General features: G+C 37.3%; 2 protein-coding genes across 3 annotated transcripts; one reads left to right on the top strand and one right to left on the bottom strand.

Annotated features, from left to right (window-relative positions):
- Positions 1-506: 506 nt before the first annotated feature.
- LOC111325378 (electron transfer flavoprotein subunit alpha, mitochondrial) lies at positions 507-8,204 on the bottom strand. 2 transcript variants are annotated; one of them, XM_022929192.2, is made up of 13 exons: positions 8,046-8,204; positions 7,071-7,235; positions 4,285-4,366; positions 3,921-4,003; positions 3,619-3,718; positions 3,135-3,245; positions 2,518-2,622; positions 2,128-2,196; positions 1,919-2,001; positions 1,696-1,761; positions 1,535-1,580; positions 1,071-1,105; positions 507-705 (listed from the first exon to the last, which is right to left on the bottom strand). In XM_022929192.2, exons 1-13 carry the CDS (start codon positions 8,085-8,087, stop codon positions 676-678), a joined length of 1,017 nt encoding a protein of 338 aa, XP_022784927.1. In that variant the 5' UTR covers positions 8,088-8,204; the 3' UTR covers positions 507-675. The 2 variants fall into 2 exon arrangements, with proteins under 2 accessions (XP_022784927.1, XP_088612574.1); XM_088756448.1 differs by having other exon boundaries at positions 2,128-2,192; positions 2,514-2,622.
- Positions 8,205-9,569: 1,365 nt separating this feature from the next.
- LOC111325329 (uncharacterized) lies at positions 9,570-13,007 on the top strand. The gene is made up of 5 exons (XM_022929137.2): positions 9,570-9,931; positions 10,339-10,562; positions 10,767-10,971; positions 12,480-12,569; positions 12,756-13,007. Exons 1-5 carry the CDS (start codon positions 9,914-9,916, stop codon positions 12,906-12,908), a joined length of 690 nt encoding a protein of 229 aa, XP_022784872.1. The 5' UTR covers positions 9,570-9,913; the 3' UTR covers positions 12,909-13,007.
- The last annotated feature ends 520 nt before the right edge of the window (positions 13,008-13,527 follow it).

Raw genomic sequence — 13,527 nt, forward strand, 5'->3', positions numbered from 1 at the left:
GACCCGGGCTAACAGATAAGGTCAGACAAGAGATCTTAACTTAGTCTGGGCAAAATCCGATTCATCTTGACAAGCTTAAAGTGACACCTCTTCGCTGACGTTGACAATCTTAATGAAAAGCGACAGAGACTGCTAGTTTGGGCTCTCAGGGGTGCTGCTGTTCGCGTAGCCAAACTGCGTTGACCGTAAGCAGTCGAGCATAAGAGCTTGAATGCGCGTTAAGTGCTTTCCAAGTCCGCGCCATCTGAAGAGTAAATATTTTGACAAGCTGGTTCGATGCACCGAACTAATAACACTAAAATGTTGGTAAAACATCAAGAAATGATGACAGCAAGTTGTTGTTTATCTTACATCGGGGTGTTAGGTTGTTCGTTCTATGAAAATAACATGAGATCAATTTAATTGGGCCTATGATAGTTTGATCGACTTAGAGCCAAATTGCATTGTGCTGACCGTCCTTCCCTGGGGCCGAGGCCGCGGGTATTTAGAAGAAACCCACACAAGGCAACAGAGTCAATATTTTATTCTCCAAAACAAACACTAAGCCTTAGCTTACATCCAGTCAACCACTTAAGTTTGAAAAATGCAATGGGCATCATCGTTATCGGTCCAGTGTTTTTCATAGAGCTGTACAGTGCCAGGGTTTTCCGGTTTACAAAAATGTCATTTATCCAATCAAATCTTGTCCGTTAGTTCAGGAACCGCCTGTTGAAATAATGATGGTAACATTTGAGTGGTTCCTAGTTGAAAACCCTCCCCCACCCCAAACGAAAAACGAAAGCTACACTCTGTCTATTGTGCAGTAAAACCCCTCATGTAAGAACCCCGGTTTTTTCGAGTTAGCCTCTGTAGATTCTCAAATAAATGGTATATTCTGTGAAATTAGACTACCTAGGTTCTAAATTAGGTTCTTAATTTTTGTTTGGTGGGTGTGAATGTGACAATGCACAGTATACCAGCCTGCCCTGTGCCCTGCTTTACACAGTTGACTTATGAACACAGTTGGATATGTTGCACAACGGTGGATGAATTGACAGTACAGTATTGTGATCTCATAAACCTGTCCATACCTTAAATAAATCTGCCACTAAACCATAGTCAGCAACTGATAAAAAGCAAAGTACAAATTAGGACTTAAAAGTTAAAAATAAATGGGGCAGGAAATGTAGTGCAAGAAGAGATTGATACAGAAACTACTGTAGGTTAGGTCAGAAGCTTATACTGCACAAGAATACCAAAGTAAGATACTGCACAAGAATACCAAAGTAAGCCACACCCAATCAGTGGAGGCAAACTGGAGGGCTACAATGCATCAAAAAAAGAAAACTCAGAGAAGGAGTGCACCTGCTGAAACTAAGGGAGACATCTACAATGTATCACCAAAGGGCAGTAATCTGCAGATGGCTTCACCTTGGAGTAACAATGAGTCTATTGTTCTACTATACTAGAATTGCTATAAAAAAGGGATTTTGGTAAAAATTATTGCTACTGTAGGTATCATACTAGAGCATGTGTCAACATAACTATTACCAACCTTGAAAAATTGGGGCCTCTGGGTCCTTGTTGATTGCAACAATAGTCTATGGTTAAAAAAAAAAAAAAAAAGGTTCGCAGTGGTAAGTTTGCAAATACTTACAACAGAATAGTTATTCAAACCTACATGTCACAAAAAAAACAAAAACAGTGGTCTTTCACCTTACTGTCTTTCATGCCAGCTAAGTGCTGGATGGCACCAGAAATACCCACAGCTATGTACAGTTCCTGTAAAACACATGATAGAAATACACATAAACAATGCAGTGACACAGTGAACAATAATCATTCATCAAGGTATAAATTAGTCCTCTGGACTACATATCATTTGTTACATCACTAAACTGACAACAGCATTTACAGGCAGTTTCCACAGTTGACTTACTGGGGCAACCATTTTGCCTGTCTGTCCAACTTGCATGTCATTAGGTACATATCCAGCATCAACAGCTGCTCTGGAGGCACCCACTGCACCAAAAAAAGAATTTCTATCAACATACATGTAACTCGTATCCCTACTGGGCAATAAACTGTAATGCCACATTGAAACATTAACAACTTAAGATTTACTTGCAAAACATTCACTTAACCTACCAGCAGCATTCATTTTTTCAGCCAGTTTATAGAGCATTTCAAAGTTCTCTCCGTTCTTCATTCCCCTACCTGAAAGAAATTACCATTTATGAAATGACGTGTACCCATAATAGCCACTATTTTTCTCCATTGCAAAGTTTAATAATAATAATAATAATAATAATAATAGAGTTAATAACAATAATAATAATACATCTTTATTTAAACATGATAAATATTTAAAACCAGAGACTTGTGGGGTCTTGTTATCAACTTAAAATATAAATAAAAAATATATACAACTTCTTTTAAATCCCAGACACTGTTTGAAAATGAATTATTAACCAAGCCATCATGCAAATAAAATAATGTACAACACCACCTGGATGTAAAACACAACTAGACACTTGCCTCCAGATACCACAACCTTGGCACTTGTCAACTCTGGTCTGTCACTAACATTCAACTCCTCCCCAACCCATGATGACAGATCATTGCCTGTTTCTGCAGTAGGTGCTGTGGGGAATGTAAACAACAAGGTCAGCTGTATACTGCTACTCAATAACCAATAGGTCAAGTAAGCACTTGGACCAAGTGACTCATCTGGCCAGATATTATTCTAGTTTCTGTAGCATAATGTGACTTAGAGCATTACTACCGGTACTCCCCCCTGGATGGAATGCTAGTCCATCTCAGCTTAACCCAACATTTTCATCAGGTTCTCCTGAGAGCTTGTCAGTGCCACTTCATACTACTTGGTGAAGTGAGTCCCTGTGAGATTATAGAGTTTTGGCATGGAGCTGTAGAGCACCTCTCCACCCAGAGTCTAGCACAATAAGTACTGGGACTCCATGTCCCCTACTACTAACAAGAAAAAGCCCAGTAGAACCTACATGTTCATGTACTAATTCCACTTCACTTAATTACTAGCATCTAGTCATTGACAAGGCAACATTTAGGTATATCAGTACAAAAAAAAAAACAACAACAATTTATGAATTTAAAATGGCCTAAATGTAGCTCATTACCATTTTCACTTGCAACTCCCCCACCAGAAGCTTTGGCAGCTTCAAAGGCAGTTCCTCTGATGGTAAACACTTTCACACTATCATTGCTTTTGCATGTCAAAACAGCATTGCCTAGCACACACACACACACAGAAAAGAAAATAATTGCATGGTTTACAATATAGGCATCACCTTTAGAGAGAGAGAGACAAGATTACCCAGATGCATTTCATACACTCAGACACAGGGTAGTCAGATGCACATTATATACAATGTTTTTACATGCACAGAAAAAAAAAATGCACAACTTATGTGTCTTTGTTATTCAGTGCTATAAGTTTCCTTTATATTACATTGCTGTGTAAAACAAATTACTATTCGGCTTGAAAAAGCAACGAGTCTATGTAGTGTAAAATTTACCTAAACAAGATATATGCTTCAAGGCAAAGTTAGCTGTAAAGTGAGTCTAAGATCTAGAGGTCAAACAAACAATACAACCATGTACCTGCATAAATTGTTCGCACAAATGTGTCCTCTGACTGAATCTCTGTCACGTCCTGCAATTGAGCCACATCCAACAATGCAGCCACACGAGGAAGAACATTCTGGGGAATAAAGGAGAAAAAAAAAAACAAAAAAAAGAAAAAAAAATATTTTAAGACTGTGAGAAAAGATTAGCAGGGTAGAAAAGATAACTGTTACCACTGTGGGATAAGCATGTTCAATCATGGACAATGTGATCTAACCTAGGTGAAATCAGTCTCTTGCCTTTTCTTTTAATTAAAATACAATAGTATGAAACTGTACCTTTCCCATCGCTGTTGCACCAGCAGTAATGTGAGAAAAGTTGAACTGCTTATGAGTTCCAACAACAAGTGGAGCTAAAACCTCTGTATAAAGATAAAGGGTGCACTTTACTCTAACATTACAAATCATGAAGATTTCAAGCAACATTGAGACAGAAGCATTTTTATAATTATGTAACTATGAAGTTCTCTGGCACACTTAAAGCCTGACAATAATTACAGTGTACACAGTGTACAACTGAATGTGCACTCCAGGTGAAATAAAATTCTGCACTTACTGGACCCACTTATCTAGTCAATACAAACAGCACTATGAAGCTTTGATAAAAGTAAAGCTTTTCATTTCAAAAATTCCCCCTAGTTACCTGGTAAGAAGCCTTTGTATGCTTCATGTTCAGCTACTAAAATCTTGCTCAATCCCTCCACTTGACTCAGCTCTTCAACAACCTTGGAAGGATACAGAACATACCAATAATTTTGTAGAATCTGCAGGCAGTCATTCAATTTATAGTTGTAGTGCTGTGCTGTACTATGTTTTTGATTTCCTTTGTTTTTAGTGCTCTGTTAATTGTGTTTGAAAGCTATGTAAATGTTATAATTTAGATATATCAACAAAGTTGAAATGTATATGTGCACGATCCTTCACAGTAAAGCACTATTTAAGCAATAGTGAAAATCAGACCTGAAAAAAATTCAGGCCTGTACGGGATTCGAACCACTGACCTCTGCAATACTAGTGCAGCGCTCTACCAATTGAGCTAACAAGCCAACTGGGAGCAGGCCATCAAATTAATTCGACATAAACCCGTAGATGATAAATCAAACAACAAACATATGAAATACATATATAAAAAAATTCAGGCCTGTACGGGATTCGAACCACTGACCTCTGCGATGCTAGTGCAGCGCTCTACCAATTGAGCTAACAAGCCAACTAGGAGCAGGCCATCAAATTAATTCGACATAAACCTGTAGATAATAAATCAAACAACAAACATATGAAATACATATATATGAACTGCAGTTATGAAACGTATATGTGCACGATCCTTCGCAGTAAAGCACTATTTAAGCAATAGTGAAAATCAGACCTGAAAAAAATTCCCGTACAGGCCTGAATTTTTTTCAGGTCTGATTTTCACTATTGCTTAAATAGTGCTTTACTGCGAAGGATCGTGCACATATACATTTCATAACCGCAGTTCATATATATGTATTTCATATGTTTGTTGTTTGATTTATCATCTACAGGTTTACTTTGAATTAATTTGATGGCCTGCTCCCAGTTGGCTTGTTAGCTCAATTGGTAGAGCGCTGCACTAGTATCGCAGAGGTCAGTGGTTCGAATCCCGTACAGGCCTGAATTTTTTTCAGGTCTGATTTTCACTATTGCTTAAATAGTGCTTTACTGCGAAGGATCGTGCACATATACGTTTCATAACCGCAGTTCATATATATGTATTTCATATGTTTGTTGTTTAAAGTTGAAATGGTAAATTGGCCGGTAATGATTACAAAAGCTGACGTTTCGAGCGTTAGCCCTTCGCTCCAACGAAGAGCTAATGCTCAAAATGTCAGCTTTTGTAATCGTTACAGTGGCCAATTTACCATTTCAACTTTGTTGATATATCTAAATTACTTCATTACTCCCACCGATGCAGCCCCAAACAGTTTCTTTCGAAACTATCAGCCTTTATTCATATGTAAATGTTAGTAATATACATGTACAGTACGTGCTATAAATAACTGTTTTCTTTTAATGTGTAATAAAATGGGGGACATTGTATAAATAGTTTGTAAGCATTGTAGTATTTCTAGTTACATAGTTTTGTTACACATGTATGTAAAGGTCGTATTCTATGTTATGGTGCTATTAGTAATTTTTATTAAACACCCAATTACCTACTGGCCCTAATTGTTATAACAATAGCTTCTATCCAAGGACCATCCATGAGTGGAACTATCTAAATGACCAAATCATTATGGCCCCATCTCTAAATGTATTTAAATGTAAAGTATCAGAATTTCTTAGATCAAATTAAACCTAATATGTGACCCCTTTTATAAATTTATTGAACTATATATATATATATCATAATGATATTTAACAATTATTCCACAAGCGTGTGCTGGATATGAGATGATAGATAGCCAACAAGGCGCATAGCTCCGAGTTAGCTATAATTATCTCATATCCAACAAGCGCGAGTGGAATAATTGTTTTATTAAAAACGTTAAATTCAATATCAAATTTCACTAAATTTTTAGCTCCCTTTTAAGTCTAAGCTAATGCGAGCGCTTACCATATTTGTAGATTATGGTATATTGGCTCATATACCATAATGGCTAAGCCAATAAAAAGTCTTGAATTGCATTATCCAATGATCCAGTTTTTAATAATATATATTATTAAAAACTGGATCATTGGATAATGCAATTCAAGACTTTTTATTGGCTTAGCCATTATGGTATATGAGCCAATATACCATAATCTACAAATATGGTAGCGTGCGCGTCGGGTTAAAATTAAAAGGGAGCTAGAAAATTTAAGATTTGGTAAGATTTGTCTAATATCTTGGGGCGTTTTTAATAAAACAATTATTCCACTCGCGCTTGTTGGATATGAGATGATTATAGCCAACTCGGCGCTATGCGCCTCGTTGGCTATCTATCATCTCATATCCAATGCGCACTCGTGGAATAATTGTTAATTATTATGTATAGAATTTCTATTTATGAATTACTTATTTATTTAGATCATAATTGATACCTTTTTTGTAATTATTATCATTTTATTGTAACTATTATTTTTCAAAATCCTTGTGATACAAAAGTGTTAAGGATAATAAATGTAGATGTAGATGTAAATACAGTCAGTGAAGTATTGCTGGTAAAATGCAGTAATCAAATAAGAAAGAAAAAAAAAAGAAGAGGGAGAGAAAGGATTAAACTGCACAGGAAACATAATCTACAGTAACTCCAAACAAGATTCTATAATTAGTTCACAAGTATTTGTTGATAAGAAGTCTACAAGTAGCCTGATTATGTCAGAACACTAAAAATCTGCAGGGAAGCAATGGCACCATTTAATATATACACAATAGCTGTAGATCTCTTTAAAAGATCAAATAACTTACATATAATTACTAACCTTTCCGCAGCTGGTTCCAGCGACTAGGGCTGATACCTCACCACCAAGTTTATTGGCAGCAGCGATTGCATGCAGAGTAATGGGAACAACTGACTTGTTGTTGTGCTCAGCAACAACCAAAGTGGATGCACATCTGCCAGAAACCAGACATCGCAGAGAGCTTCCCTATATTTCAGTAACAGAAATAGAAATAGAAAATTCAACACAAGAAAAGCAACAATCATTGATTCAAAATTTAAGTCTTCACTCTTTACACCCTATGATCAGTAAGCACATTCCCCATACTGTTCCCTGTAAATTTCCAAAGGGACTGACAAGGGGAATGTGTTAAACAATCTGGAGTTTCTTGAGTTGGTGATCAGTTCCTTTAATCTTGTGACTATAATGTGCGATTTGAGGGTGATATTGTAAGGAGAGACTAGATGCTAGCAACTCTTGGGAGCCAAAGGACTAAATACTGCTATCCGTATTGTTGGTCACAATAGACATCTCAAAACAAACACGAACTAAATAGGCATCAAAATCACCCGATCACAGTTAGTTGTTCTTGTTTTTTTTGTTTGTTTGTTTTTTTATTAGGAGTACCTTGATCTTCACCAGTACGTTCACTTGTAACACAACTGTGCTGAAAACTTTGCAAAATTTTTAATCCTTTAGACATAAGCAAGATCTAATTCAATAACTGAGACGACTCTCGATCTTCGAGTCAAGCCCGCAACGAAGTGATCTTCTAAAATCAAATTTTCTTATGGTAAGTCCCTACTGAGTAAACGATACAATTTTTACGATGCAAAATTTGCCTTTAGGTCTGCATCTTTATGAACTAAAAACATAAAAAAAAGATATATAAATAAATAAAAACAATTAATTTGCGTGTAGGCATGCTACGTGAACTCGTTATGACTATCGATATCGATCCTTCTTCAAAATCAATTTTCTGACATGATTGACTTTTTCGTATAGAGAAATACTTACAGGTCTCCCTAGAGCCCTGGAAAGAGTTCCAATTCTTAGCATTTGAACTGTGATTTGTGTTCTAGTGGTTTTTTAGGTGGCACTTGGAGTTTCTCTTCCGAGTTGCCTGTTGTAATCGTGATCGTAGTCCAAATTTTTGGTTATGCAAGAGCGTTGGAATAAAGGCATGCGCTAGTTCCAGACTCTCACGCCATAGTTTTGTCACGATAGAAATCTGTCACGCAATAAGCAAAAGCAAGATGAAGCGAATTGATGAAGCGAATTGATGAAGCAAAAGCAAGGTGAGCGAATTGGTAAGTCCGCTCGAAGAGAACGCAGTTGATGTTAGAGAAATTGCATGGGAGATTCTTTGAGACGTGTTCACTTTACGACGACGTGGAAAGCGGGTGGTAAAGGGTATTTTCATGATTTAGTGATCATGAATGGCCTATTTTTTCCACGTGAAACGTGAAATGGCTTCTTTTTTTTTTTTCCTCGTGAATTGTGATTTCATTAGTAGCCGTGAACAGTGATTTTCCAAAATAATTCTCCGTGAAATGAGAGAGAAGTATTTAATTCGTCGTGAACCGTGATTTTGGTTGTAGTTTCGAGTGTAATTAACAGTGACCGTGAATTGTGAAAGGACCAATTTATTTTCCGCGAAACGTGATCTTGACCACCCTTTTAACACTCTCTGGATAGTACTCTGAGCCTAGGATAAGGAGGGTAAATCCACGCTCAACCCCGAAACACCAATCGATAAACTCGCCCATGTTGTTGAAGAAGGTTTAATTCTTAGCTCTGGAGTGTTTTCAGTGATTACACATGGTTCTCAACAAGTAATCCTCTGAGAAAACAATAATAATGGACTTGGACTGAGCCTACTTTCTGCGACCACACATTACCCTTTCATGGACCTCAAAATAAAACGAAAGTGTTGACCAGCTCATTAGTTTTGTTACTCATTGATTAAAACAAATTAATCTATCGGGGAAATCTAGAGTCTAACAGTTTAGAAGAGGGTTGATCGGTTGATACTGTTCCCCAATCCCTTATGTTTTGGATTGCGTGCGCGGGGATTGAGTTTTGGTTTTGGAAAATTGGCGCGAAAAAACGCGCGGGAAAATAATTGCATCCGCCCCGGTGCGCGTACCCTACGACAAAAAGAAAAAGTTTTCAAGAAAATATTTTTATACATTTCGATCATTTTGTAAAACTATACATTCACCGATTAATATTGTTCATGATCCCAACGGCGGCAGGAGCTCAAACGTTTCCTCGTCAAGATGAGGTTGTCGAAGGTTGTAAGGCAAACTTGTCAATTATTCCCTCAGCAAGGCAAGTTTACGATTTGTTCCACAATATATGCAAGTACCATGCAGAGTTTTCAATTATTTTTTCAGAGTAGATGTCGGTTAAGGCCGTTTGTCTTTACAGGAGTTCAGAAACTGTCAGGAGACAAGAAACATCAGACAGTGGAGGCCTCATAGAAAATTTGCTTTGGAAATCAACTACTGATCGGAATAGGCAAGTTAATCAAAGTGACCTTCGTCGATCGTCCCAAACAGCAAAACTGTCAATACTAAAGGTTTATCAAGATAAGTTTCCGCACGTGAATTGGTATCTACCTCTTATAAGTTAGTAAGATTTGCGGTGAATCCGAGCTCTTCGCCTGAAAGATCCTTAGATAAAAGTAGCTTCTGCTAACTCAAGACGTAATTGATATGCTTTACTTTTAGCCCAATGCGGAACCAACTTTTCCCTGTTGATATTCAAATGCCTAATATACAAATATTTACTTGTATAACCTGTCACAACAAATTAACTCTTAAGCTAGAGTGTTTCTTACATGTTTTTTCCTCCTCTTCAGTGAGTGCACGAATGCTTGTATGCAGCCACTAGTTGGGGTGAGATACTTGTGAAAAAATAAATAAAAGTGACTTGATGTGGGAATTCAATTCTCACATCAAGTTAAAGTCAGCAAATTGTAACATTTCAATAGCTGATAGGAAAAGAGTACCATCACGATTCTGATTATAGCGTGCTCAAAAGGGTCCAAACGTTTGCTTTCTGAACAATGCCCATTAAGATTAAAAATATGTTGCTGTTTTCAAACGCTACACTAAAAACAACCTTAAAAGATACCACACTGAAATAGAGAACATGGAGACTACAGAAGAAAGTCAAAACCACATCTTGGTTCAGAATTTTTTTTTTTTTTTTTTTTTTTAGATCACACCAGGGAATAAAGCATTTCTGACTCTTAAAAATATTAAATAATCGATCTTATCGATTAATTTATGTTGCTGTTTAGGTTTGTGGCAAGGTTGTAGCAAGATCAGGTTCTCTTGGGCTGAATGATCGTAAAAAGCCAATAACTGGAGTTACATTGAGGGAGAGCCTTCCACACCCCTCTAAACTTAAGAAAAAGAGACGGAAACAATCCAAACATCAACCAAGTGTGCGTCAAAGTCAGCAAGGTTTTGATGTGATGGCTCATGTGGCTCATCTAAGACGAAAACAAGCAGAGTTTAACTGGTAAAAAATATTTCTACGCCTTATCTAAGTGTCAAGCTTAATTTATGCTCATTGCACTTGTGAGACGTTGACACTCAAAAAATGCAAAAAAAAAATACGAAGGGAGACAGCTTTGCATGCTTAGTAGCTGACTTGTAATTGACAGTATGTGAGGACATAAATGCAAAGTACTTTTACTCATAGCACAATTTTCTTTCTGTAAAGGCTTCCTTCCTATGAAAAAGATGACATATCATCTTCAAGTGACTTAGTAGAGGAAGAGTCATTTCCACCAGGTAGTACTGGACCCCAATGTGTCCCCAGCACTCCAACCCTGCTGTCAAGTGAATCATTTGAGTTACACCGACCTCCAACATCACTCAATACCAAAGGGAGAGCTAATATGGATCTTTTTAATGCTTACTATCAGGTAGTGCATTCATAGGCGTTAAAGGATGATCATGAAAAATTATCAGATTAAATTGGGAATGGCAAGAAGGCTGTGACAATAAACGCAAACCAGAACTTTAAAACTCAAGCCCGGCCAGGGGTTTTGGTATTTTTTTGTCAAAATTCAGGTATAAAGTATTTATTTTTTCCTGAATTTTAGGAATTTTAGTATTCTGTTTTAAAATAATTTTAGGTATTAAGTATCACACATTCTACGATTTTAAGGTACACTGGTATCTTGTGGGGAAAATATAAGGTATATTGGTATCCCACTACCCCCTTGGCCAGGTATCAAAACTCTTGCCCTGAGATCAAATAGATTCTTGTTGCTTTCCGTTAGTCACAAAAAATCATTTTTAAGGTTATTTTTTTGTTTACATGATTCAAAGTGAATCTGGTGAACTCGTGGATATACTGTGCAGAGTGTAATTAGAATATACATTAATTACTGACAAAGCTAATGATCCTGTGATTCCAAGAAACATAATTGAGCTGTCATCCCCACAAAAGTCCTCCCCAATTGATCGCCACATTTAACGATCGCTCTTAATCCTAATAAGTTGAATACCTTCCTTTTTTTCCGTCCACAAAATTTGGATATGGATACCTACACACTTTCCAATGCTTTGCTTATACACGAGTTATGAAAACTTGTTAAGTTGAGATGATTGCAAATACCATAGTTATATTTAGTTTAGTTTAGTTTAGCTAATAGTTTATTTAGCTTCGCCAACCGGCAGGAACACCGCAACAGCTTGCACCAATTACTGCGGGCCCAGTAAACCCACCCATTCCACCCTACGGGAGGACATCCATCACACAGTAATCTCGTGCGTGGGAAATTAACGTCTCCTACCCCCAACCCTGCAGGAGACGGGATCTCCATTAATTCGTCCCTATCCGAGAAGACTAGAATATCTAACCATTTCTTGATGTTATAGAAAGGTAGCAAATTCTTCTCAATTATTTTAAGACCTTGAGTGTTGGTCTGGCCGGGGCTCGAACCCTCGACCTCCCGCACAACAGTCCAGCGCACTATCCATTGGGGTAACTGGCCGGCGGTGTATGAAAATTGTTGTTGGTGGAATAAAACTTAAAGAAATGGTACCAAGAACAATTAGCTGTATGGTTTCAGCAAAGAGACTTATAACAGTAACAACTACGTCATTTCACTCAGAATAATAGAACAATGCGACTGGAATTCCAGGTTTAATTTTGTCCTTTCCCATTGCACGACGCTGCCAGTATGGCTGGTGAAATGGGTGATACGAGACTGTAAGTCCTTCTACATCGGGGGAATGCCGGCTGAGCAGGCAATGTACAGGGAAAATCACACCTGCAACAAATTAATCATTTATTAGTACACGCGTCGATGTCTTTTAAAACAAAAAACTCGTCATGTAACTTGCATTGCAATTTAACATCATGTATTTTAACTTAGTCGTTTTGGTCCGTTTCTTTTCTATAACGGAATTAAATCTGCCACAGGTACCTACTGGGCAATCTTCTATACCCTCATATGCAGTTGCCAGGCGCGAAAGAGCAGTGGTGCAACTTCAGGAAGAGGAATTGCATGAAATATCCTTTCCTACAACTAATCTTTCGTCAGGCTGTTGATATTTAAATGCATCATACTGAGATTAGTCCATGAAATCGTTATCGTTGTAGTATGCGTATCTTATTAAACGGGTAAGTTACTGTAAGTAACTGGAATTGATTGCAAGTAAATGCCTCGAAATTGATTGACTCCTTAACCTAAAATACAGCCCCTATGATACCAGACTCATAGAGGTGCCCAACACTGACAGTTTTTCTCCAGCAATGGAACAAAAAAGTTTGACAGCTTGGCTTAATCCTCAAAGTTCTAAATTAAAACGGTTTCATCCAATTATCTCAGAACCTCCCAAAGAGGAATAAGAGAACATTTTTGATATAATCAATTGCTGTTGCATATGATTTTGTACCTTTGTAAATTTATATACTGTTCATTTTGAAAATAAACTAGTCTATATGGCGGATTCTTTCAGTTTTTCCTTCAGTAGACGGATCCATCCCGATAGACTGACAAGCTGTTAGGAAAAGTAAAAATTTAAAGATCTGTCTTCTTTTTGTTTTTTGTTTGTTTCTTTGTTTCTTTTTTACCACGCAAGACTTGTTGCAGTTATCACAATTTTCTCTGAATGATATCTGAATAAGCTTCGAAAAAAGTTTCCTCGATGAAGCAACTTCAGTCTTGTTATTCTAGACATTAATAAGAGCAAATGTTGGAAATGACCGCGAAATAATCGAAGAACGCGGTACCTGGTCGATAAATGGAAAACCTTCCTATTTTGGTCAGAGATACTCTTTAGAGTCGAGTAAGCTTAAAGGTGTGATAGAAGTCTTTTTTTACCCAGATATGCTTCTATATGAGACGGATTAAAGACTACATAAGAAGACTCGGCTACAGACTCAGCAGGCAGTTAAGCGGCAGGAGGACTCTCTGGTCTGAATCACGAAAGCAGGATAAATATATTCATAAGTTTTTGCCAGGAAT

Source organism: Stylophora pistillata, chromosome 4 (genome assembly GCF_964205215.1).
Source record: "Stylophora pistillata chromosome 4, jaStyPist1.2, whole genome shotgun sequence".
NCBI classification, from domain to species: Eukaryota; Metazoa; Cnidaria; class Anthozoa; order Scleractinia; family Pocilloporidae; genus Stylophora; species Stylophora pistillata.